General features: G+C 38.2%; 1 protein-coding gene across 2 annotated transcripts; it reads right to left on the reverse strand.

The window, feature by feature from the left end:
* Window positions 1–64: 64 nt before the first annotated feature.
* col28a2a (collagen, type XXVIII, alpha 2a) lies at window positions 65–23,185 on the reverse strand. 2 transcript variants are annotated; one of them, XM_036568877.1, is made up of 36 exons: window positions 23,065–23,185; window positions 21,354–21,506; window positions 18,997–19,571; window positions 16,929–16,949; window positions 16,764–16,823; window positions 14,445–14,498; window positions 14,110–14,154; window positions 13,938–13,964; window positions 13,404–13,448; window positions 13,248–13,292; window positions 12,853–12,906; window positions 11,424–11,492; window positions 11,050–11,118; window positions 9,911–9,979; window positions 8,233–8,301; window positions 7,328–7,396; window positions 7,000–7,068; window positions 6,767–6,835; window positions 6,528–6,599; window positions 6,352–6,420; window positions 6,034–6,105; window positions 5,766–5,834; window positions 5,504–5,572; window positions 5,014–5,082; window positions 4,834–4,902; window positions 4,643–4,711; window positions 3,861–3,929; window positions 3,433–3,501; window positions 3,216–3,296; window positions 3,063–3,098; window positions 2,941–2,977; window positions 2,287–2,844; window positions 1,775–2,040; window positions 1,284–1,554; window positions 705–890; window positions 65–352 (listed from the first exon to the last, which is right to left on the reverse strand). In XM_036568877.1, exons 2-36 carry the CDS (start codon window positions 21,493–21,495, stop codon window positions 345–347), a joined length of 3,690 nt encoding a protein of 1,229 aa, XP_036424770.1. In that variant the 5' UTR covers window positions 21,496–21,506; window positions 23,065–23,185; the 3' UTR covers window positions 65–344. The 2 variants fall into 2 exon arrangements, with proteins under 2 accessions (XP_036424770.1, XP_036424778.1); XM_036568885.1 differs by having other exon boundaries at window positions 23,052–23,185.
* Window positions 23,186–27,534: the final 4,349 nt, after the last annotated feature.

Consider the following 27,534-nt stretch of genomic DNA (forward strand, 5'->3'; position numbering starts at 1 on the left):
GTAACTATAACTATAGAGAACAGGGTGAGCAGGTAGAGCTACTTCATAAAAGCAAACAGCAGATCATTATTTTGGTCTACCCTTTTGAGACTCTTATTTTCTTTCATTTTCATTGTTTCATTGTTTTCACTGTAAATGTTCTGAAAAAGGAAATGTTTGATGTCTGCCTCAGTACTAAATATGAGATGATGAATGAGAAAAGAGCTATTACAAGTCTGCATGGATGTGTAAGAATAACCTAGGCTCCTAAAATTTGTGTGGCGTCAGTGGGATTAATGATGAACAATGGAATAATAGAACATCACTTTGATCCATTTCCTGAGAGTTTCATTTTGTTGTCCAGGTTAACCCACTGTGAAGAAGAGAGAAAATACAAATTGTAAAAGGCATACAATAAAGGGATAATATAGGATTTACAAGGAGCATGTGCTAGATAGAATTCTGGATGCAAGGACTGGACTAGGTATTTATTAACAATAATTTGTATAATTTGAGAACAGCAATGTCCCATGTTGGATATGATGATGGCACATGTCATTTCATTAAATAAAGGTATAAAAAAGGATTACACAAAGGGTATTTGCAAAAAGTTAGCTGAAGATTTCAGTGTTCAAATAACTTCGTCCCTACAAGACACAATGCTGAATTCATGAGTTCACCATATGAGCTCAGTTTTGATTATGCAGCAGTGTTGTGTAATATACCTGTAGTGGTAAGAACACATGTTTTCTTGCACTCAGCTTCTGTCTCAAAGCGGTTCTCGTTGCCATCACATCCTCCGTACCAGAACTGTGCGCAAGCGTTTGCCTGTTTGTCATAGTACCAGCGGATGATGTACTCTCTGCAGGGCCCCTGGTTCAGGCTCAGTAAGCAGCGAGGATCCAGCGGAGCTGCAGATACACAGAGAGGATCAGTTAATAGTAAATTAATGGTAGTAATTCATTTGGAATAAGTGTTCTTATTTAGTAAATAATCTAATAAGGACTGTAATTTTGGATACACCTTAAACTGAAAACTTGTTTCATCCATTTTTTGGTCTTCACAGGTGTCCATTCAGAACAAAGTGACCAAATTTGATATATAGGCTTTTTGGCAACTTGTATCCATGCAGCTTTTCTTGTTCTTTGTTTGGTTGTCTATTCTTTCATCCTCCCATTTCACTATCACTATTTTGCTTATCTTGCACTCTGAAATTACTGTTTTCAATGTTTTTAACTATCAGTTTCTTTCACATTCACATATATGTGGTTAAGTATGGTTTCATTCGATATTTCTGTGCTTACCTTTGAGTACAACAGGACGGGGCTGTGGATTCACATGCACTGAAGTAGATGTGACCGTTTGTGATGAGGAAGATGATACAGATGAAGATGATGATGATGATGAAGCTGGCAGCAATGATGTTGAGACGCTGGAGTGAGATGTTCTGCTAGCTTCACCCACAGGCTGCACAGGTGGGACAGTTTTATTTACGACAGTTACTCTGCTGCCACCTCGTAGATGAGTCCTTACATCTAAATCTTCTCCTTCATAGGCGTCTTCCTCCACCTTGACCTGGGCACCAAAAATTGCATTGAGATAGACATTCCTTTGATCTAAAAACTGATCAGATCTTTCAGTATCAATTTAACATATTTTAATTTATCATTAATCAGTAATGCATGCCTGCTCATTCATTGTTTGGTTTTATTTAAACACCTTTCAAATTGTTTTAGGAGAATTTACAATTATTTATCATTTAATTTAATTTAGTAAATCAGGCTAAGAAACAGACCTGGGTGCTGAGAGGAGCAGGGTTGATTGGTAAAGTGAAAGTGTCGCCTCTGCTTCTGACATGGCTCTGAGTGTCAAGTCGTGTCCTGTCCAGATGTTCCTGATGTGGATTCCCATAACCATTGTTTCCATATAAGACGTCCGCATGATTATCATAGCCGTTATATCTGAATCCGTTTTGTCCGTTGACGCCATTAGTGATGCGGTTGTAGATGAGCGCTCCATTCTCATCCTCACAAAACTGACTGACAAGTTTAGACTCCAAAGCTGCAAGACAAGACATAGTATGATGATAAACTTTAGTTGTAGCTGTTGTAGTAGCCCACATATTCTCTTTAGGTAATTACCACTGTGGTCAGTCTGACTGCAACAGTAATTGTTTGGTGGGTTTTACCAAAAATGATCAGCGGCTGTTTGTTTGGTGAACATTTCTGAATTTACTTTATCATTTCACCATACAGTTCATATAATAAAAACATGAAACCACAGATTTATTAAAGACCCGTCACTCACCTGGCAAGGTATTGAAGTCATCAATTAGGTACATGTGTTCACTGTCTGGATCAGAAGCAATGAGGTTAAGTTCCCTAAGAAACTCTGCCTGAGTAAGGTCTGATGTGTTAACGATTCCAATAGCATACATCTCAATATTAGCAGCCTGGGCCTCCCGTACTGCCATGTCCAGCTTCACAGGCTCTCTCTTATCTGCCTGCCCATCGGTGATAACAATGGCCACTTTTCTTACACCACTGCGAGCGCTATAAAAAGCCTCCTGTGTGGCTTTGCGAATGGCAGTGCCAGTGTAGGTCCCCTCTCCCATGTAGGGCATCTTCCTGATTGCCTGCTTGACGTCTTGCTTGGTCATGTAGCGTGCCAGGTTGAACTCCAGGTGCACGTCCAGGCTGTAGAGAACGAGGCCGATCCGTGTGGTGTTTCGGCCTACAGTGACACGGTCCACCAGTGCTGTGACGAAGTCCTTTATGATCTCAAAGTTTTCAGGCCCAACGCTCTCTGAACTGTCAATCACGAACACCAGCTCCATAGGCCTCTCCTTACACTTAATGCCGCATCCTAAAAAAGTACACAAAAATACATACATATCAGCACTGACATAATGTCATTAGGGATCCTTATTCATCTTTGATATTTTTAATGCTTTAAGCTTACCACAAATCTCCTTGATCAGTTTAATAATGTCTTCTCTCTGGGAAAACAACAGTTACATGTATAACTGCTCATTGTATCATAGATTATAGCTATTATATTGCTATGTGAATTCAGGAACTTACCGTGAGACCCATTTCCCCTTTTACTCCAGGTGTTCCCTATGAAAGATATAGAAATAGAAACTTGTATGAAATAATGAACAGCAGTTAGTAGCTCACAAAACCTCTAACTCCTGGGCTAGTATAAGTTAACACCCAGTATTTAATTTCACTCACAGGTAGTCCAGGATCTCCAGGGTCACCCATGTCACCCTTAACTCCCCTCACTCCTCTCTCACCCGGTAGACCTCTAGCACCCTATAAGAGATAGAGAGAAAAGTCTTGCAACAGCCAAGCACAAGAATCATATTTGCACCCTTTGTGTGATTGCATTAGCATAATGACTAGTGTGCAAATACAAAATGGCAGTCATTAGCAGAAATAGACACCTCACCTTAGGCCCTGAGAGTCCTTCCCCTGGAGGTCCCCTTGGTCCAGTGACACCTGAAGGTCCTTGGTCACCCTAAAGCATTCACATGACACATCAACATTTTCAATTCCTATTTCGCATTAAAGGTATACTTCAGCGTATTTCAACTAATCTCTTTAAATCTCTTTTGCATATGGTTGATTAGCATGATCATAATTTCCTACACAACATCAGAAAACCCATTGTAATTGAAACCAATGTACAGGTGTTTCAGCAGGGCTACAGGGAAATTACTGTAATTACTGTCTATGGTAATCAACCATATGCTACATGTGCGGCAAATAGAGACTAGGTTGAAAAATGCCGTTGTATTCCTTTAATTCCTGATGGATGAGGTAATATTTCCAAATTCAAGTCTGATTATGCTACATGACTGTAAGTGATTTACTTACTTTGGGGCCTTGAATACCCTCTCCTGGGGGCCCGGCTGGTCCTGGCAGTCCTGGTCTTCCCATGTTGCCCTTTAACAGCAGGAGAACAGGATTAATAAAAGAAAAGCATCTTGTCTTCCTCAACTGCCATAGCAACTAAGAGGCATTGTCCACACATTCTCTTCACAGCTGGAACTCCTCATGGTCTGGACTTTTGGGGTGAGGAGTGTATTGGGCATCAAAGTCTCATTACTACTGATGACCTGGGAGTAGCGTAAAGGATGTCATCAGCATTTAATGACTATTAAATCAAGCATCAGCTGTGATCTGAATGAAGCCATGCACAGTGGTCCTCTTTGCAGATAATATCAAGATGCTGACTGAAACAAAACTGTTCTAAAGAAGATTAATACTGATAGCTGGTGTATGCTTATTGAACTAACCTGGTTTGTACATGCAGTACATGCATGAATTTTGAATTTGAGTCATGCCTTAAAGAGATACTCCAGTATTTCAACATAATCTCTAGCTGCTGCATCCTTAGCATGTGGTTAATTACCATGGACAATAATTTCAGCTAATTTCCCTGTATCTAGAAAAGAAGAGAAAATATTTTATAAACATGCTTTGAGTAAACTGTTTTTTGTTCTTTCCTACAGGGACATTATTGTCCATGGCAAAAAACTGCATGTTGCACATAGATAGAGATTAGGTTAAAAACACTGGAGAATTCCCACGGTTCTTACAGTTTGCATAAGAACCTCAATATTGTTGGTGTGTGCAAAAAGTGACTTGGGGCTTACTGGTGGACCCTGCACTCCTTCTCCTGGTGGGCCTGGCAAACCTGGCAAACCTCGGAAGCCAATGTCACCCTGTAACAAGTACATTATGCACATTTTTAGAATGACAAAAAGGGCAGTACCCAAATGAATACAATATACCTATATGCATCATCTTAAGTGAGAGTTTTGTTACATGCTATCTGTAGCTATACCTTTGGTCCAGGGAAGCCAACACCCTCAGGACCAGGCTCTCCTGGAAGACCTGGAAGACCTGGAAGACCCTGCACATAATGAAACAAAACATTTCTTGTGTTATGTAAGTATAATATATGTATTGGGTGAGCAAATAGTGTAATTGGTGGTGCATTGTGTCCTTGTATAAATTCACCCACCGCTGGTCCAGGAAATCCTTCACCTTTCGGCCCAAATGGCCCAGGAGGGCCTGGATTGCCACGGTCACCCTAGGCCAAGTTAGAAAAAACATGAATACTCCCACAGAATACATTCTGATGCTTCCAAAGTGAAATACTACAAGGTTTTTCAATCAGATGTCTATATACTGCATATGTAACATACAATTGTCATGGCCAATAATTTTAATGCGTTTCCTTGTACCTTATAAAAGAACAGAAACCCCCTTGACACAAAACATGAAGCACCTGCCAACTGGCTTGTATTCTAAGTGCTGAGTCAAAGGAGTTTCTGTTTTATTTTAAGGAAATTATCATCTGTGGTGATCAACCATATGCTAAAGATGTGACATCTAGATGTTAGGTTGAAAAAATGCAGGAGTATTCCTTTAAATAGTGTACTTCAAACACTGCTTTATGCTTCTTTATTCCATTACTCATTTTTTGTTAGTATGTATGTTATAATGCATACCTTTGGACCTGGCAGGCCATAGCCAGTTTCTCCAATGGGCCCAGGAGGACCAGCAGGGCCTACATCACCCTGAAGGCACAGAGAGATGAAGTCATACCATCATTCCTTTAATGGCTGCAGATCTGGCTGGGATCAACTATCGTGCATTGTGCTGAACTCTGGAGCATTCTTTCTCTGTACTGACAGTGCTATGTGCCTGTGCTATGATGGCTTGCCGAAGCCTGTGGTATGAGACATGGTTGTAGCGTTTCACATTTGTTACCTTCGGTCCTGCGATAGCACGCCCAGGAAGTCCTGGCATGCCTAATCGCCCTGGTGTTCCAGGCTCTCCCTATGAAAACAACAGTGCAAGTTTAAATACAACACACCCTTCTGCAACACTAAAAAACACATGCTCTCTCTGCCAAGCATTATACAGGACTGTAGTAACTTAATTTCTATTGCAGCTTTAGAGACTATATAGTATTGTTCGTCATGCTACCTGAAGGAAGAAGATTAAAAATGTGTTTTGTGTTTTTATGGGATCTCACCTTGGCTCCTGAAGGGCCAGAAATGCCAGGTGGGCCTGGTAATCCTCTGACACCCCGCTGGCCTTGGTCTCCCTGTTAGAAAAAGAGTAAATATTGTTCAGAAACCGTATTAAAAAACCAAAACACAGGGCTATGTAAATACAAAATACTTTTATTTATTTTTTGCTGCATAGTCAAAGTATTTGCATTTGGTTATGTAGGCTTGTGTGACATTGGTGCCACCTAAAGGCACACGCACAATACTTCTTTCATCACCTGTCAACACTGTAAAGGGCATGGATGATGTTTGTGAAAAGTAAACAGACTGCCTTGTGATACCTTTTCTCCTTGTGTGCCAATTCCTGGTGTTCCTTCAGCCCCCCTCACACCAGGTGCACCGGGCTCACCCTGATTAAAGAGGAAGATGGATGAAGAGCATGCATTCCTTAATGATGCTTAGGCTGTATTTCATAGTGTTATAACATATAAAATGTGTTTAAAGGTGTCTGTGGTACCTTTTGACCCGGAGCACCATCCTCTCCAGGAAGCCCAGGTAAACCTGCCAAACCTGCAGCGCCAGGCTCGCCCTTAAGAGAGCATTACAAGTACATACTGTGCTGTTTACATTTAATAAAGCCTTCAGTAAGAATCAGCTAAACATCCTCATTGTTTACCTGAATTTTTGTTATTATTATTTTAAACCCAATTTTAATTTTCATGATATGGATTGAAAAAATGTATAAAGATGCAATACCTTTGGTCCAGGCTCGCCAATCCCTCTCTCTCCTGGGCTACCAATCTCTCCTGGTAATCCTTGGTCACCCTAAAACATAGAGATTTCCAATAAGAAAAGACAAAAATGAAAATGCAATGAAAATGAAAGTAAAAAGCATAGATGGTAGTCACTTTTGGCAACATTCTGCAGTTCATTGACTTAACAGTGGTTTACATGTTTTCCTTAAAATATGTAGATTTACTGGCACCAACCTTTGGTCCAGGAAGGCCTTCTCCTGGTGGTCCTCTGATCCCTGGAGGCCCCCTTGGACCCTCCACACCCTGTTCACAAATGAATGCAAATATGTGTTTAAAATGTCCAGCTTAGTTTTCTATATTGTGGTTTCTTATTTTTTCATATTTCTTCTACTTCTGTGTCTTCTTTTTTTTTTTTTAACTCTATTTGGAAACAGCCCTGCCTTTGACCAAAAAGAAACACTGGTAGATTAATGTTGAGAATTTTCTCTCGTCTCTATTAGAGATATAAGTTTTTTTTTCTTTCGACAGGGATGAATTAAGGTTTAAAGGGTCATCATGTTACCTTCTCTCCTTGGATGCCAACTCCAGTGAGCCCAAGTGGACCTGGGAGGCCTGGAGGCCCAAGCTCACCCTAAACACCCCAAGACAGTCAGAATGGGTCACATTCAGTTGAGGAATACATAAACAGTAACAGTTTTCAGTTGACTGTACTTCAGTTATGCCGTTAGTGACAATTTTATTTCCTTAGTATTAAATTTTGGAAGAACTGTTAGATGTGGGTTGGTTGGATGGATAAACAAGCTTTGTTGGTCTTTAGGTGAAAATTTGGGTGTAACATCAAAATGTGTGCAAAAAACATTGTGTGGTCAATGGGTTATGGGCTAGTGTTTGTGAGGAAATTTCTCTCCTATTGTTTGTTGTGTGAGAATGGGTATAAGATGCTGGATGGAAGAAGCGTTGTGGAGGTCAGCAGCAGAAAAATTCCAAACAGCACCTCCTAGAGCACTTTGGTGGTATGAGCCAGTGGCTAAATATGCTGTTGAATGTCACACCATGGAGGAGATGGGCAGAATTGTTCAAAATGTTCACCAAGTTATATTCCATCCTCTTCTCTGTCATTGCCTCCACTGACTCCAAAATCAGTCCTGTGATGGTGCTAGCTTTCCTAATTGGTTTATTTAGGTTTCATTAGGGATGAATTATGAATTTGCATAGTGGTATATGCAGGTAACTTGGAGATAACCGTGTATCTGTTAAGCCTAAACTTTTCCCACAGCATTTTGAGATCTTCTGCCATCCCATCTGCCATTTCTCTCACTCCCCCACCTCTCAGCACAGCTTCTGCAAGCTACAGAAGCCTCAAAGGCACATTCACTTGTCTTTTATGTACTTCATTAGGCCTTTTGTGTGGCAGGCATGATGTGTTTGTGTGAGTGCCTTTCATTAGCTGACATATTTATAGCCCACCTTTTCTCCTTTGATTCCAGCGCCTGTCTGTCCCCTAGGACCCCTCGGTCCCTCTGGACCCCGGTCACCCTGTACAACAAAAGAGATGTCTTTAGCCCTGTCATCCTGAAATGCCCCCTGCCCTCCCTCTTCATAACACTGGGCCTGATTCACAGCATCAGCGGCATTGTTCTTGGTTTTTACTGCTGAAAGGCTGCTGTTATTACAGGGTAAGTTTCTTCCTCTGGAATGTACAGTGGACAAAAATGGTCCTTGCATTTTTTTTTTTCCAATTTAATTCACTGACAAATGGTTTGATATCTTTGAATAAAAGCCACAGATAGGAGGATATTAGTAGCTAGGGCTTGGCCATTCCTTTGCTACTCCCTTGATGTCTTTTTCTGACTGGAGGTGGATAGAGGATTCCACTAAATATCCATAATAGATCCTGCCTTCTGGCAGATTTTTAGAGGCCTGTAAGTGCACAAGCCAGCATTGTAGTATTACAAAATCATTACAATTATCACTGTTGTTGAAAAATAGCTGGGGCTTTAATGACATCATGGATTTTTATTCCCATTTTTGTCTCACCTAGTTGTACTGTACTGTTTATGTTCTAGGTAATACTCATTTCTGAGCTCTCTGAATGAGATAAAGGAACAAACACATACTACTAATTCATCCTGTGGGTTTCTGTATGGAACAGCACAAATAGTGCAACAACTCAAGAAAAATGTTTCTCAACATAAAATAGCAAAGAACTTTTGCTTTTCATCAGCTACAAGACATAATATCATTAAAAGATTCAGAGAGTCTAGAAAAATCTCTGTATGCAAGGGACAGGGCCAAAAAACAGTATTTGCTGGCCGTGATCTTTGGGCCCTCAGGTAGCACTGCATTAAAAACAGACATGATTCTGTAGTGGAAATCACTGCATGGGCTCAGGAACACTTCTGAAAACCACTGTCTGTGAAAACAGTTTGTCGCTGCATCCACAAATGCAAGTTAAAACACAAAGAAAAATCGTACATAAACAGGACCCAGAAACACCACCGCCTTCTCTGGGCCCAAGCTCATTTAAGATTAACTGAGACGACGTGGAAAAGTGTCCTGTGGTCCCACAAATCAAAATTTTAATTTTTTTTTGCCAATCATGGATGCTGTGTCCTCTGGGCTAAAGACCATTCAGCTTGTTATCAGTGCACAGTTCAAAAGCCAGTATTCATGATGGTATAGGGGTGCATTAGTGCACATGGCATGGGTGCATGCACATCTGTATTTGTATTTGCAAATCATTACTGTCTGTTTATATTTACATTTTTCCTACTGTCCCAACTTTGGAATTGGGTTTATATAATGCTAATATATAGCTTGATGCTGTGCAGCACAAAGAAACAGGTGGGTAAAAGATTACCTGTTCTTCAATGATTTATGTACTAGCATGTACATCTGAGTTAATGTCATGGTATATAAGCATTAATTGATGGCATTGAGTTATCAAACAGGTAATATGCAAGGGATTACAGATCCTCCTAAGAAATAATTACCACTCTTAAAGATGTTTTGTTGCCTTCATCACCTTACATTGCCTCTAGCTAGCACAAATCCTCTTTCCACTAAAGAGCATAGTTCATGGTAGTTGAGAGCGGAATGAAGATAACCTGTTTGTGTGCTGTTATTAAAAAAAGTTCTCACTTACCTTAGGCCCAGGAAATCCCTCTCCCTGTGGTCCTTTCTCGCCTTGAACACCCTGTGGACCTTGAGGTCCCTGTTCATAGAGTATATTTGAGCTTTGGATTAGAGATTATGTAATAAAATGGCATTATCATCACTTGATCTTAAATTGTCTATATTATTTTATAATTAATGAAAAGATATAGGCTGTGTCCCAATTGTATACTGAACACATTTTTTGAGTGTGTATTATGCAGTATACACTCAAGTGCCCTAGTTTACTACACTCAAAAAATCCAAAAAGCATATTTAGTATCAGACTTCAAGTCGTAATAAAGTTGATTTATATAGTGCTTTTTATAACAGGTGTTGGCACAAAGCAGCTTTACAGAAAAATCTGGGTCCAAGCCCCCATGAGCAAGCAACAGTGGCAAGGAAATACTTCTTAAGAGCAAGAGGAAGGAACATTGAGAGGAACCAAGACTCAAAAGGGAACCCATCCTTAATGAGTAAACAAAAATACATAAGAGCAAAATGAACAGAGAATAAAGTTTTACCATTAGTATAAAATAATAAAAATACAGAAAAGGGGAAAATGACTATGATTAAATAGTTTGAGTCTGTGCACATGTATGTTGTTGCTGAACAGTATTGCCCCACAATGCAAAGTGTGGAGCTACTCACAACTGGACATTTTTGAAAACATGGTGGATGCTGAAGTGAGCACTAGCTACTAGCTTTGAAGATTGATCTGGAACTTACATATGAGGTTAGAAAATAAATCAGCACATCTGTTCTGGAACATCTTTGCAGTGTCAAAGAAGTATTATTAAAAGAACAGTTATTGAAAGCCAAAGTAAATGAATAAGTCTGTGACAAAACCTTTTTTGTTTGTTTGAATTGAACAGTAGATCCAAAGTAGCTTAATATGATGAGGCAACATCGCTTCATCACTTAGTGTTAGTACAAAATGGTGCAGATTCTTTATATTTTGTGAAGAAGCCTGCCAAAATATTACAATATTAAGATTGTTATGCTAACTGTATTGGTGCTCAGTAGACATTTTTGACACAGCAATGCCTTGATTGATAAATTGGCCTGATTCTCTTGAATCACATAACACATGAAAAAAAGGGGTCTAATTAGGAATTATTGTGTACTCACAGGTGGGCCTGGTTCTCCAATTCCAGGTGGACCAGGAGGACCTGCTCTGCCCTGTAATCCTATATCACCCTGTAGAAAAAAGCACAGAATGATGTGATTATGATGTCTCTATGACTACAGCTCACGTTTTGTAGTAAGATGCTGTTTTAGAGTGGTAGACACTGGTAAGCTGGTGTAGCCTGCAGTAAAATCTGTAATAGTGTAAAAAGCTCTCTTCAAAATAATCATAGATAATAAGTTATATGAGAGACCACACATACAGTCATCCTGGTAAGTTTTCTGAGATATATTTATCTCTGTCTAACTATATGCTATATGAGGGAAGTGTTGTATATGTGATGATGAAGTGGATAGCACATGGATACAATGCTAACCTTTGGCCCAGGAAGTCCAATTCCGGTTTCGCCCTGGAGGCCAGGTGGGCCAGCGGGACCACGCTCACCCTAATACAACAAACAAATAAAAAGATTATCAGTTATTTATTATTATTGCAGCTTTGCCTTTCTGCTCATGAAGATTCAAGTTATACATCTCACCATGCACTGAGATAAAACAGTGTTTTCGTATTTGAACCGCAACAGCCCTGAGAGTTTGTGCTTATCTGATTTGTGCTAGTATGAGGCAAAAAAACCCCAGTAGACATTAGTCATTTTTAAAAAGTATAGACGTCCTTCAGGGGAACTAGAGAAAAGTCTCCTTTTTCAGTGTAGTGGTCTCAAGGCTATATAATTACTCAAATTCATACTTTAAATCAGCCCACTACTGTCTGCCCCCACTGTCAGGTGGCAAAGAATTTGGTCCTGCAGATCTGAACATGTTAGAGCTCATCTTCTTGTCAGACACTGTGCCTTCAAGCCAATTCAAACACAACACAACAGAAATCTGAAATGGAAAATGGGGCAGATGAAGGTTGTAGAAAAGGTCCTAAACTAAACTCACATCATGACCTTGATCTTGTTGCGATAACAGCTTTTCATCACAAACTATAAAATAGTTTCTCAAACATTTTTTCTCACTGCATTTTTTTTTGTCAGTCACTCATCTGTCTGTCTGTTTGTGTGTCTGTCTTCATGCCTTCTCATAATTTCGCCTTTAACCTCAGAATGAGTTTGCAGTTGGCTCGCTAGGATGCACTGGTCATTAACTTGACAAGAGCATTGCTCCGATAGCAATGCCAATTGTCACTCATCTCCTACACTTCTCTCTCATGCAGTTGCACCTCCCTCTGGCATTTGAGGCCTGAGATCAGGAGGGAAAAGCACACGCTTTGTCTTGTTTTAGTGCATTGTTCCAGTTTCAGCTTGTTTAGTCTATGAAACTGCGTGCTGTTTCGTAAAACATTCAAGAATAGACAGCCATCTTTGGAACATGACAACCCTTGAATAAGTAGGCCAGCTTTACAAGTGTCCTATTCCGCTACTGTATGCCTCACACGTATCATGCTTTGCCTTTGTTCATGACTACTGCATGTCGGAACATGGACTGAAAACATTTAGGTTTTCTTTTTTGTCATGGAATGTCATTTTGGAAGGCTGAAAAGAGACAGCATTAAGCTGTAAAAAAATGATCTATGTAGGCAGCTCTCGTGTGAGAATCCCTACTGGGCATGTCTGCATGTCCCCAGTTAAATCATCCACAAAGCCAGGCTGCTAAACACGTTCCTCTTAAAAAAAAAGCTGCTACAAGCGTGTAAAAATCGTGATTGTAGGGTTCCCTCTGTCTTCTATGAACATTTCCCAGGTGTGCGGGTTGAAGTAAAAACTGTACCCTGCAGGTGATTGCTGGTGATTAGAAGATACACACCTTTGTGCCCTGTGGCCCCTCTGGTCCAATGTCACCTTGTGGTCCTGGTAAACCCTGCAGGGGAAACACAAATAGGTATCCTGTAGTGTTATATTGCTATAGATTAGATGTGAAAGTTTAGCATGATGATCGTAACGAAACACACAAAAATGGCACAATATTGTTGTTTGACATCAAATGTGCTCCCTAAGCCTTCAATAGAAAGTTTTGACTTGCTTTTCAAGTAAAGAGTGGCCCCTGTTTACCAAACTTCTCACAAAATGCTGATCTGGGATCAGTTTCTGTTTGTGTGTGTGTGTGTGTGTGTGTGTGTGTGTGTGTGTGTGTGTGTGTGTGTATGTGTATATATTAATTTTATTCTCTTTATTCTAGCTTTGTTCTAGCTTTATACCCACCTGTAACCCTCTGGTCCCTCTTGTGCCAACAGGACCCTCTGGACCCTGGGAGGATATGATTTAATGACAGTTTAATCAATGCCATTGTGAGAAACTACACATCGTGATTTCTGTGCTATTATTAGGTGTAAAATGAACATTCATATTTATACACACCCTGTCACCCTTGATTCCTGGCGTGCCACATTCCCCTCTGTCTCCCTGCAGACAGATGAGAGAAAATGAAATGTGTATAAATGAGATGTATATAAACATACAATAATGTATAAGGGTAATTCCACAGATGCGGTGCCATTTGTGTCCCACTGATATTACGTTTACAAATGTGTATGAAAAGTAAAGCTGAAAGACATTTTAGACATAGGTATTGTCCTTCACAACAATGTCTATGTTGATAAATAAAACATTAATTAAACCTATCTAAAGTATTTAGAAAACAATAATTTTGCCTTAGCCATGTACAACCATACCTTGAAATATGATCATTAAAATAGTTCACATTGTTCACAAAACTCAACCCTGTAACGTTCAACCCTGTTATTTATTGTACCTTGTTAAAATGTAAATGTTCCTGGGATAATACATAAAAGTCAGAATAAGAAGAATAAGAGTTACAAAGAATAAATGGCACCCCACTTATGGAATCCCCCCATAACTACAATGATGACATCATGAAACTGAGTTAAATACCTTGTCTCCTTTGTAGCCAGGTTTCCCCTATAAGCAAAACAGAAAGATTATAAGCCACTATTGGGTTCTTATAAGGACTACATTACAGTAACCAAAGAACACTTGAATAAGTGCTCATTATCAGCAGTATTATTGCGGCAGTCCAGCTAGGTTGCAAGTTTTGGTTACTCACTTCTGAGCCATCACGACCAGGAAGTCCACTCAAACCACTTTCACCCTGAGAATAACCAGATAATAAATTCTTAATAAAAGTTAGATAAATTAATCATCTTAGAGGAGGTTAGAGGAAGGAATATATTACACTGTGCTTTTCATGGGAAGTAGATGGGATAGCCTCTAAATGACTAATTTAGCCACTGTACATAGAGAGCTGATGAGCATAAATTGCATATTGATTTGAACAAATGGTATTTTTCCCATTTAAATTATATGCAGACACATGCATACATACAATTCTGCAAATATAACTTAGGATGACAAGACTTAAGATGGAAGAAGGGTGTTAACCTTTTGACCTTTAGGACCAGGGGCTCCATCTTCACCTGGACGACCTTTCTTTCCCTGAGGAGTTATAAGGAAACAAAATGAGACCTCGGTTAGTGGAAGACAGTACTGACGTTACATGATAGGTTACAAAGCCAATGACTTCATCCGACTGACTAGAGCAAGAAGAACTTGCCAGTGACAGAGGAGGTAAAGCTCTGTCATCTTAGACAATGCAAGAGAAAGTGAAATTAAAGCACACAGCACCTCGGGCAGCAAAACGAGAATAAGGCTGGAAAAGTGTGTGTTTTTGTAAATTTTGTACATTTCAATGATGAAAATGTAGTGGACTTTCCTGACTTTTTACAACAAAATAGTCTTGACTTTGTAAAGCACTTTTTGCAGAAGCTACATGTTACATTTTTAAAAAAATGAAAAAAACTTGAGTACTACAGTTAACATTAGGGTTACTGAGGCTAAAGTAACATTTAGAATTAAGCTTAGAAAATTCTTATTACATATTAGTAGTTTAGGTAGTTTAGTTTATTTATTAAAAAAAAATGATTGAACACTATTTTGTTGCATACCGCTTACTGCTTTTGGGTACCATTAGTATGTGAGCAGTATGTAGTAGGCTTTTTGGAACACAGCCTTTGTGTTTCAGTAGTGGCATTAAACATCTAAAAAGCTTTTTATTTAAAAATTATCCTGATTAAATCATTCAACTTCACATTAAGATAAATCAAAAATATCTTTAAAAACAAACAATGAAAAAAAGACAAAACAAAATTATTTTCACAAGTTGAAATTTAGGGGTTAGGATTTGGGACAGACCCAGCACCTTACAAATGATGATTTTGTATTTATTTAGTTTATTATTATCTCAATTAATGCCCTGGGTTTAAATAGATATAGACATGACATAATCCTTTCCATTGTTTTGTTTTGTTTTTTGTTTTTTTGTTTACTGTGGGACCAGTTTAAATTAATTCATATGCAAACTTTTGGCACCTCTGGTTAAATTATTATTATTTATTTTTTTTATTTTCTAAGTGAAAATAAATTAACACATCCTCTATAGAGAAGACACTTCTGCACATTTTACTGCACAGTTACTGTTTATTTGCTGAATACTGGCAAAAATATCGCAAAGATTTGGCTTGTGTAAAAGATATGGCACTTTTTATATTTAATAAATAGAAATGGTGCACTAAAGTCCACAGAAAATGCCATAGTTGAGTTTGTTTCCTGTAGAGGAACAACAATCAACATGTGTTAAATCAACAAAATATGTAATTTGACCAAGGCTATTCAACCCTTTGCATGCGACTGTATATATACAGTATCTACAATATAAGCACGTGGGAAATATGCATTACATCCCATACCGACATCATATAGAAACAAACCTGTGCGTGAGCGTATGTGGTAGACAAAGACAGACGGTGACTATGAAAATAACCAGTTAGCAGCACCTGGTCAGCGTGTGCTGTGTCTTTCAGCTGAAAACCCCTCTGCAGCCGTTTAACTAATGAGAGCAATTACTGAGGTTAGTATGTGTGGAATCTCTGTGAGGTGAAAGCACCTGGATAATGATGAGGAGGCTGCCTGGCTGAACATGATCCACCCTGTGATCTGGAAGGGCTTTGCTGTCGCTTCAAGTGCGACCATGTATCATATTCAACCAGCACTCAGCTGAAAGCTTAGAGCAAGTCTGCTTCTCTCTGTGACTGTGGTCAGAGGAGTGGGGGATGAGGTTCTATTTATGATGTGAACAAAAGCCTATTTTATAGAGGAAAGGAACGTTTAATAGGAGCCCTACCAGCATCTCTGTGGGGGGCTGGCTGTGTTGAGAACCATGCGTAAACTCTTAGTACACAAATTCAGATTGTTAAATACTTTGACAAAAGGAAAGAAAAAAAATAATAAAATGCAAGCATTAAATAGCTTTAATTCAGGATTCTTTAGCTAGTGCGTTTACATGTATATGCATATTTGTTCCACGGCTTAGGAACTATTTTAAATGGTTGCACTTATTTCTTCACATATATTAAGAACCCACTAAGTATAGAGTCATATATTCATGTTTTAAGGATAGTAAGCATGAAAATTGCAGAAGTCCTTATGCACCTTTCAGCAAGCCTGGAGGCAGTGCTGAGAGATTCTAACAAAACTGCAATTAACCCCACCCTCACCCAGCAAAGCGGTCATTTGAAATGTCAAACTCGTGTTTGTTCATTGTGCTGTCTGACTCAGGAGAAAGAAAAAAAGAAAGAAAAAAGGGTCAGTGTGCTCTACAGCGTAAGTGTTTGTATGTTTCCAGAGTTTAAAAGCGATACTTACCGCTGGGCCACTTGGTCCTCTCTCACCCTTCTCACACGAACATTTCTGAGCCACAGGACACTTTAAAAGAGAAATTTATTTTAAAGGTGTGCATCCAAAGTTCTATTGCGGTTCAACAAAATGGTTTTCTATTTCTCAGAGAAGCTTTAAATATGAACTACATACCCCGTCTTCAGCTAGTTGAGCCTGTGTGGAAAAAAAAAGAAAGAAGCCGAGAATGAGACATTGCTGCAGATCATAGTTGTTTACATCACTTTCATAAACAAATTTTGGATTATGACATGCAGTGTAACCCAAAATGTTAACTTAAATAGTCTATAATCTGGCTTAAGCGGGTGAGTTACCCTGATCTTACTTTCAGTAGCAGTTCTTAGCACCACCCACATTGCACTGACATTCTATGCTGAAATTGCTTTTAAACTCTAGGACATGGCCCTTTTGTGTTTTTGTGCACCGGCCCATCGCTTAGTGCATAAAACCAAAATCCAAATGCTATTTCCCTGTCAATGTGACCTAAGGTGAAGTTTTTGCTCAGAAAATGTTAAGGTCTGATTTATCGTCTAGTTACTGTAGGCTGACACAACGAAACCTCATATCTCCAAAACAGTAACTTTTCAGGAGAAGGAAAAAACATTCTGAACTTTCTGGAATTTTCAGATTCTGTTTAAAAAAAGATAAAAACGGAAACAAAGGTTTTTGTTCTGACAGTGACATTATTCAGTATTGTTGATGTTAGTCTGATGGATTAAAATCCAGTTTTTGAAATGATAAAAGTGTCCCAAACATGACAAATGCAGATCATATTTAAAAAAGCAAAGAGAATAACACAAACATCCTCAGAGTATTTCCACCTAGAGGAATGCCAGGAGAAACAGCAGAATGTGTTTACACACATTGGAGAGAGTGAGGACAGACTGAGTGTGAGTTTTGGGAATACCAAAGAAAAGAGTGTTTACACTAAACATTAAAATCATTGGCATTTTTGTGCATCTGTTCAAGCATGAAAGCTTCAGGCAATCTGTGCATAAAGATCATCACAATTCTGGGCACACTTAAAAAAAAGATTCCTTTGAACAATGTCATAGAAGAACTGCTTTTGGTTTCCCTGAAGAACCATGTTTGGAAAAGAGATTTGTACATATGAAGAACCTTTTAAAACCTGAAAGAACCTTTGCTTAATGTAAAAGTTATTTACCATTTTAAGTGTTCTTCCTAGAATCTTTACATTATGTACAGGTTTTTAAATTTAGCCTCTTTCTGCAGGCCATTCAGTGGCCATTCTACCAGTGGAAAGGAAATTAACTGATATTTTCAGTTAGTATAATCAAATACAATATTTTTCCCTGTGACTCTCAGATTAACTAGGACTTTTGGCTCTGTGTGTGTATGAAATTCTCTGTGCTGCTAGTGAGCAATGAGGGGTAAAAGGGGAGGGGTGGGAATCCCCTGCTGTGAACACAATTCACACCTTTCAACAAAGATGTGCTCAGATAAAAAAAGACAGCACAATGCAGCTTTCATACTATCAAGCAATCCACAATAAAAATAGTATTTAAACACAATAAAATACTTGTTATTATTAAAAATGTTGACTTACTCACTCACGTATGAAGACAAAAATTGAGTTTGCTTCTGTTTTTTGTAACATATAAAAATCCATTGAAATATTTTCCATCAATGTTAAAGAAAAAGACTAATGCATGGTTCAGCAACTGCGAGACCTCCACAACAGCCAGAAATTGCATTTTATGGCTGCTGTAAAAAGGTTTAAAAGGTTCTTCACACTCACACGTCATTTACAATAGTTTTCTCAAGAACTATTCCCTGGGAGGTTTATTAGGGAAGGAAAACTGGTTCTTCTGTGACACGGCTCAAAGAACTTTCTCTAGCATCTTAATTTTTTAAAGTTAAATTGATCTTTATAAACATGTTTGTTTTGTATATTTCACATGGATATGAAGAGGTAGGTTATGTTATAGATGTTATACTTATGAGATGTTATACTTACTTATTTATACTTACGAAGAAAATGAACTTTATATAAGAAAAATCTTGAGGGTAATAATGTGCTGTTTTTTTTTTTTCATTTCTGTATATTTCAATCAACACATTTTAAAATGAGTGTGAGTTTCAATATCTGTCTACTCTTGGAGCAAGTGAAAATACAGACACCTGAAGACAGACTTAAGACTTTTGTCTTCTGCTTCTCGAAGTGGGTCAGTAACATACTTACAATCTCGGTGAGGATCTTCTCTTTGATGTTTATGTCCTGCAGGTTATGGAGAAACCGAGAAGCAGGTGTATTGGCCAGAAGTCTTAGCTGGGCGATGTTGGCCGGTTCATTGGCAACATGGGTGATGCCAATGGTGAAGAACTTCACTCCCTGGTTCTTGGCATCAGCAGTGGCTGAGAAGATGTCAGGGTTCCTTGGATGGGAGACGCCGTCTGTAAACAGTAGTGCAATCTTAATACTGTCTGGGTTGGACTCCTCCAAAAAGATTTTGGTCATGTTGGTGATGGCATAGGTGGTGTAGGTGCCATGACCAATGTAGGCCATGGGAGCAATGCTGCTTTTGAAGTTCTCCATGCCCCTCCATTGTTTCAAAGTTTGCTCGATGGCCACATGGCTGCTGTACTGGAGGAGGGCCACTCTCCAGTTCAGTTTGCGCCCTGTCTCCAGACGGATGCTCTTTAAGCTCTCCACGATGTCCATAGTAAACTGCTTCTCCTGTTGGTGGTGGCCCTTTGCACTCTCAGAGCTGTCGATAAGGAAAGCTAACTCTAGACCACAGTCTTCATCCAAGATGGCTGTTGAAAAAGGAAGTAATATTCCACATTAGTATTAAGCACATTACACCATCGTTAAAAGCATGTAAAACAAATGATTGTGCAGATGTAATATACTGTATTCACATTTAAGTGATGGATACATTTAAATTAAGTACATTCAGTACATTACTTTTTTCAGTGCTTTTTTCACGCGTATTTGAACATGTCTGTATGTGTGATATTCATAACCTTGTCTCTTGTATTTGTCAGCCTATATACTTGACACTGTGACTGTATATCTGTCTACACTTTGTTTCGAGTCATCCTTTTTTCTTCCTTGAATCATTATTTGCAAAACATGGATGATTTGCTCTTCCTAGATCATTTAGGACAGCAGCAATTTAAGACTAAGAATATTGTGAAATGTCCTTAAACAAATGATGCGCTTATGAATGGAAATAAAAGGAGCAACCAGGAAAGGCCTAGTCCTTTATGAGCAAGGATGGGTCAAGGCTCACTTCGCCTAAAAATGTGTCAGCAAATAACTCAGTTTTAGTTTTAGTTTTAGAACAACTGATAACCACAAGTGACTGCCTGTAATGTTAACAATGTTCAGAAACACCTCCACACTTTGAGGAGGTAACTAACTGGTGTCAGCTACGTCAGATAACAGATATCCACACTGGCTAGCATCATGCTGAGTGATGGGGAAAGAGGGAGAGCCAGAGAGAAAAAAAAGACCAATTTTGCTTTCTTGGACTCCTGGCTATGGATGACTGTACCATCACCTGGGATCTAACTCATGATCTTCTGATGATAGGACCAAGGTTTACACGGTTGTGCCAATCGGGAGCCCCAGCATCTTTTTCAAGGACCTCCATGATAGTGGCAAGCTAGTTTCTGCATGTGTTACAACAGCATGGCTTCATAATCAGAGAGTGCAGATCTAAACCTCTGACCCTTCTTCTGAAACCTCTCTAAACCTTCCGTCCTTGACTAGTCCAGACCTGTCTTGCATTTAAAATGTGTGGTGCATTATGAAGTGCAAAATATGACAATTAAGACCCCATATGGTGGCACAGACTTGACAAAAAATTGCTCATTCAAAAATCAATCAATTAGTATCTTCAGTCCCCAAATAATGAATAAGTATTGTTAAAAGGAAAGGTGATGTAAAACAGTGGTAAATATGCTCCTGTCCCAACTTTTTTTGGAACGTATTGCGGGCATCATATTTGGAATGAGGGTATATTTACAAAAGGAAGATAAAAATTTATAATATAAAACATCAAATGTCATGTTTGCGTACTGTTGTACTGTTTTTTAATTGAATGCATATCAAACAGAATTTACTAATCACTGCTTTCTGTTTTTATTAGCATTTTACATACGGTCACAACTTTTTTGGAATTGGGTTTGTATATGATATTTGCCATTTTATTGCTCTTAGCTAAACACTCTTAAAAGGTTAACAGACTTCACTTGTCAAGTCTCTGATGATGTAGGAAATGTGTCAGTGTGTAAAAATGCCTTAGGACACCAATACAACACAGCAAAGAAATGTGGCCTTCTAAGACGGACTTATAGATAAAAAGGATTTACAGATTTTTTATGCTTCGGTGTATTTTTGTTTGCAGTGAAAAGTAAATATGATCATATATATATATATATATATATATATATATATATATATATATATATCTTGGGGAATAATACCAGTGAATCTGTACCAATGTGTTTTAAATACATATTGTTTTCTTTATTGTAGGCTCAGATGTTTTAATGCATTTATTATATAACATATGCAGCACAATGTCTCACCCTGTCCATCATATTTCTGCTGGTTTGCGGGGAACACTCTGACCGCAGTTCTCTTCCCTGCTGTCCTTTCTTCGTAGTACTCCTGAGCATACACACCCAGCAGGCCTGTCAGCAAGAGCAACCAGCTCACCCAAGAACACATGGCTGATACTCCTGCAAAGGGAAAGATATCTTTAAATATTGACTATGCACTCATGTTTATGTGCATATTGTAATTACTGTCACATAAACACTCTCACTTTTAATTGGTACAGAACCTTAACACCCTGTAGGTGTTCACATTTCTACATCTCATTTACAATAGCCATCCATTAAAAGGCTCTTCAGGGAACCAAAAGTGATTCTTCTTTGGCATGTTTTTGTTACAAAACAGTATATGAGTAGCAGTATGCACAAAATGTAAATTTCTGCTGTCAGTGACTGTTTGCAAAATCATGATAGACATGCCTCTCAGTCAATCACAATCATGTCTAAACCTTTTCTGACAAGCAAAGGAAAAACTTCAACACAACACCTCAAAACAAACCTGCAGTGAGAACGACAGTGGCACTAAATTAGCCAGAATTACTAGGTTAAGAGATGGTGGAAAAGTGTTAAGCTAATAACATCCGATATACGTTATCATATGGACGATGATGTTGTTTTTCTTTCATTCTTTAACCTGAAACACTTTGGGATTAAATTAAATATGGAAGACCACTTACAGCTCAGTGACAAAACTAGTAACTGACAGACTTTAAGGTAAGATAAACTTTATCTGGGTTACTGTATTACAAAAATAAAATATAAAAAAAACATTACAAAAAAAATTTAAGTAGTCTAACTAGTTATATAACATTGCTCTGACTAGCTCTGTTGCTAAAACCTCTTCCTTATTAGGCATGAAAATCTACCATTTTCTCTTCTAATGACTAAATGATTTCCCTGCTTTGAATAATGTAAATATATTTTCCAGAAGTCATTTTTTGTTTGACTTAGATTGGCCAATATGCACATTTTACTTCACAAGCATGTATGTCTGCACTGAATGTCATTTATTGCTGAATGAAAGATGTTTCTGTTGTACTGTATGTTTCTAGATTTTCCTTTGCTTTGAAACTTTTTAGTCTCAAAAAAGTTTAGAAACTTGTTAGCTCAAGTGCTACAGATGCCTCCAGGTAGCCTGAGCTGAAAGTTTGACAGACATAGCAGCCAAAACTAAGGGAGGCGGGACTTACTGTGTAGCTACTGTGTAATCTAAAACAAATTCATTGCAGCTGTAACAAATTTGGCCAACAGACTCTGATTTTGATTCTGAATAACCTCACCAAAAAGAGGTGTTTGCAATGATGCCAGAGAAAAACTTTTATAAAAATATTTGATGGAACCAATTTTGTTAAGAACCTCCAAAAGTTTAAAGAACCTCCAAATTAATGTAAAAATGCAATATGAATTATATACATTTCATAGAACTATATTCCCAAGTCAAGAACCATTTAGAAACCATTACTTTTAAGAGTGTACAGCTGTTAAAGGGAAAACTCTACTCAGCTATTTCTCATAGTCACCCAGTGAGCTTGTGTGGTGTATTTTTAGCATGCAAGGCACGCACGTTCCATAAAAACAGTAAGTAAAAACTAAAAAACGACTATGAAAGAAAAAAAAATAGTTTATCCTTTACAATATGCACAAAAGCATTAAATCCAGTTACTCACTTACTGATGAGGGTTACCTGTTCAGATGTGCTCTGCGTTTCTGTTGTGTTGTGTGTATCAGAGAGAGAGAGGCAGGTGCCGGTCTGGTTCCAGTTAGCTCCGTGTGTGTGCTGCAGGAGTGGACATCTTGAAGCTGGATCAGTGAATGAGGCCCTGCTCCTTTCTCTCCCTCTTTTAAAGAGAGGAGGAACCTCAACACTCCCACTCATCCTCACGGCTGTGGAGGAGGGGACGGGAAGTGGGAAAACTGTCTGTCTTTGACTGCAGCTTCAATACACAGTTTCTCCAAATATTTCATGCACATGCCTTGAGGCCTTGTGTACCCTGAAAGAGATGATGCATTAAATTTACTTGATTCAAAGGTCTGAATCATTACCACCTGATTAAACATAATTTGGTCTTTCTGTTATCTAATTTTAGCAACAATTAATCTGATGTAATTTTATTTGTGTAGAAAGTATTTACACATATTACTTTTACATATATCAGTATTACATATATTACTTTTTTCAGTGTAGGTAATAACTGTGTCAACCAAATGTCTAGTTTTATATTAAGCAAACAAAGCGGAGGAGGGGCGATGATCAGTCTCCAGAGTCGTGAACTTTCTCTCGCATACCATAGGATGCCACAGTGGTTGTCATGTAACCTGCAACCCAATGACATTATACAGCTTTTTCTTTTGTATCAGAGACACTGTCTCCCAAAACTGTGGAAAAATAAGGAAACTGTGAGAAGATGTAGAAAAATGTTTTCCTTGGCTGATATTTATGGCATATTTGTAGGTGGGCTAACTGGGAAGAATCTGCTTGTTTACATCCCTCTAACAAGACAAGTGAGAGAATTGTGGGTCAGTAAACTCTGACTATGATGATAAATTGGTCATGACACCATTGGAGAGGTTTATTAGGTTATGAGGATAGTCTGAACATGTCCTGGTTTGGTCTGTAGGTCAACAGCAGTTGATGCTAATATACAATGTTAATTATTTCAGGAATTTCACAATATTTAACACCAATATTTTACAATAAAATACTGTATTTATCATTTTATTTAATTTTCTTATAGGAAAATTACATTTTTCTTCAAATATATTCTATAATAACACAGCAAATTATTGTGAGGTTAACGCTGGGCTGTACCGCACAGCATTAGTTAATAAGGCATCAACATATTTTGATAAAACGGTTAAGTATTTTTATTCTGAAGATTCAGGTTTTAATACTTTAAAGACTTAAAGCTCAAAGTTTTATGTTGGATTTTTTTTTTTTTACGCTGAAACACAGAAAAATTATTGGTATTGCCAAACAGTGCTAAAAATACAATGTTTTTGGTTATATTTGTGCAAATTATAGGCAAACTGTCCACAAAAAGTGTATTTAAAAATGCTTACTTGAGGTGTTCTGTGCACATACAGTGCAAAACAATGCTTAAATATGTTTATTGATATTGCTTTTGCTTGTATTTTAGTTTAACTTTTATTTTATTTACATCTTCAAAAACAAATTTTTAAATTTGTAGATACATTCAGTGAATTTCAGTCAGTATTTTTATTTGTATGTATACAGTAAATTATTGGCTGCTGAGTTGCATTACTTTTATGGTTATTATGTAAAAATGTTATAACTGTATTTTAGAACAGAAAATAGTTACATCACAGTAGTCTTTGCGCTCCAAATATTGTTACTTTACTGTTATTTACTGTTAATATGGTACAGTATATTACTGTGGACGAAATGCAATGAGTACCCAGTAATTCACTTTAATTTTGTCATGATTTTTTTCCACAGCTGCAAAACAAATGTGTTCTGAGTTTTATTCTACTACTTCAGTCTTATTTCAGAATATATAAGCAGTTGGATGCTGCATTTTGAAATAACTAAAGGTAACAACATGTAGGTAGTGTGCAAAAAAGAACATTAACAGTAAAGGTTCCTAAATGACTCTTGGTTTGGACATGCAGTTGTGAGAAAAAGTTTTAATTGGTATAAAACTATATTGGTATAAAACTATATACAATACAATCACACATCTCATCTCAATCACAACAATGCTACTCTAAAGAACCTTCCACTGAAAGGTTCTTTAGGGAACTAAAAGGGGTTCTTCTATGGCATCGCCCCAAAGAGCCCTTTGTGGCACCTTTATTTTTAAGAGTATATATGGCAGCATACACATTCATTACAGCTCCCTGAACACAGGCATTTTAAAAGGTCATTCTCTCTTCACAAACTGCATGGTGATGACCTTCGGCCATGCACGGAGGGAATGTGGGTGCGTGTGTGCCCTGTGACCTAGCCTCAGTTAAGATGCAAGTGGTTGCATGTCCAGGTCGAATGGTGGTTAAGGCAGACCACTGCACTCCAGCTGTGCTGCAGGGGGCTGAGGTGTACGCTTCAATCCCTGCAGGCCACAGGCACCCACAGGTAAGCTGACACTTTGGAATGCTTGTTACTGAATCACAACGAGGCAAAAGTGTTCATGTCTAAGACTGCGTTGTCTCTGCAACATACTAAAGAAGCAGCAGTGGTGTCCTGTGTATCTGCTATATGGGTGACCTAGATGATTGTCCAGAGGCACCTGATGTCCAAAGGCACCAAAAGGTTGCTCAAAATAATTTTAAAAAGGTATAAAAAAGTACATATTTTAAATGATTTTAATGATCTGTTAACATAAAATGTATTGGAACATTCAGTTTATTCAACTTTATTTCACACTACTCAGTCTTTGTCTCTGTCTAAAAACCCAGCTGTAAATAACCAATGAGCAGCATTGATTTTTCAATATTTCTGCATAAGACAATTGTTGAGATGTAAACAAAGTCATTCAAAGTGCTTCAATGTAGAAAAACTTACTGGCTCAATTTTCTTTATAGTGGTGGTGACAGGAACCAATTCTCACAGCTTTATATTTCATAAACATTATATATCATAAATACAGCCATTTTATTTATTATCCAAAACTAGCAGTGAACCTAGACACATCATCTGAGTTTTTATATACGTAATGTTGATAATGGTGAAATCTGAAAAAAATGTTTTCTTTTGACTATTTTGCCTTACCACACCCTGCATGTACCTCTCAGCCATGAGTGTATTAAAGTTTTAATCCAAGACCTTCTCAAATCTATACTAAAAAAACATAATCAGGCATGATGGACGTTTTCTGTAATAACATTCTGTCAGGTAGCTTTTGGAGGCATTGAACACTTTGGACGTCTGGTTCCCATCACTACCATTGTGAACTATTCTGACTTGGTAAGTTTCTCTAGAATGGAGCATGTGACATCAAACCACTCAAAATGAGTTTGTTTATATCTTTACGATTCATACACCAAACAGCCACTTCATCTAGTTCACCTTTAGTGCTGCTGGTGTTTTTAAACACCTCAGTGTCAATGCTGGACTGAAAATAGTCCACCAACCAAAAATATCCAGCCAACAGTGTCCTGTGGGCAGTGTCCTGTGACCACTGATAAAGGAGTAAAGGATGACTAACACAGACTGTGCAGCAACAGATAAACTAATATTTCTGACTTTACATCTCCAAGGTGGCCCAACAATGTAGGAGTGTCTAATAGAGTGGACAGTGAGTGGACACAGTGTTTATAAACTCAAGGAGCACTGCTGTGTCTGATTGGCTATTACCAGCACAACACTCACTAAAATGCCACCACGTCAGTGTCACTGCAGTGCTGAGAATGATCCACCACCCAAATAATTCCTGCTCTGTGGTCGTCCTGTGGGTGTCCTGACCATTGAAGAACAGGGTGAAAGGGGGCTAACAAAGTATGCAGAGAAACAGACGGACTACAGTTGGTAATCATAGAACTACTAGAAAGCAACATGTATATTGTTACTTAACACTAAGAGTGTGTGTCTGTAGGTGCTGGAGGATGAACCTGTGAAATCTTAAGGGCATAGCCGAGCTCTCAGAGATCACGCATTTCCCTCTGAAGTCATGTACAGACATGAATACTCTTCACGTTCCAGCACTCACACTATACAATGATCCTTACATTGTCTGCAGCTCCAGACCATCAGAGAATTCTATGCAGATTTTTTAACTATGAGATCACTGCTGATCTACCTAAACATTCGTGTATCAGTTAGGCTTGTCTATGCTTTGTCACAAGAATCCTGCTGTAATATGCTGTAATCTTAATTTCACAACTACCAGAGATGGGTAGAGTAGCCTAAGCCAGTACTCAAGTAAGAGTATTTCTAGATTTTAATTAAATATTAACTCAGGGCAAAGTACTTTACTGAAAAACAGCTTGAGTAGTACAAAAGTATCAGGTCACAAAACTACTTACAAACTGAGAAACTAATAGAGCTGCAGCAGAACTTTACAATTTAACTATGCTTTTCTTCTCTTTTTGGGATCCGTTTGGTCTAAAATCAAATGCTAAAGCTCCGAACTGAAAGGAGTGAGCAACAGCAGAGCAAAACAGATTTCACCAATGTAACACAATAAAAAGAAATTCG

Source organism: Colossoma macropomum, unplaced genomic scaffold, assembly GCF_904425465.1.
Source record: "Colossoma macropomum unplaced genomic scaffold, Colossoma_macropomum, whole genome shotgun sequence".
NCBI lineage: Eukaryota > Metazoa > Chordata > Actinopteri > Characiformes > Serrasalmidae > Colossoma > Colossoma macropomum.

Excerpts from the sequence above, each read along its gene's own strand:
- col28a2a (XM_036568877.1), bottom strand. The coding sequence starts at position 21,495 with ATGTGTTCTTGGGTGAGCTGGTTGCTCTTGCTGACAGGCCTGCTGGGT. Across the intron at positions 14,155-14,444 it reads CTGGTCCTAAAGGTCAAAAG|GGTGAAAGTGGTTTGAGTGG; the intron begins GTTAACACCCTT and ends GGTTATTCTCAG. Across the intron at positions 8,302-9,910 it reads AGGGATTTCCTGGGCCTAAG|GGTGACCGGGGTCCAGAGGG; the intron begins GTAAGTGAGAAC and ends TTTGTTGTACAG.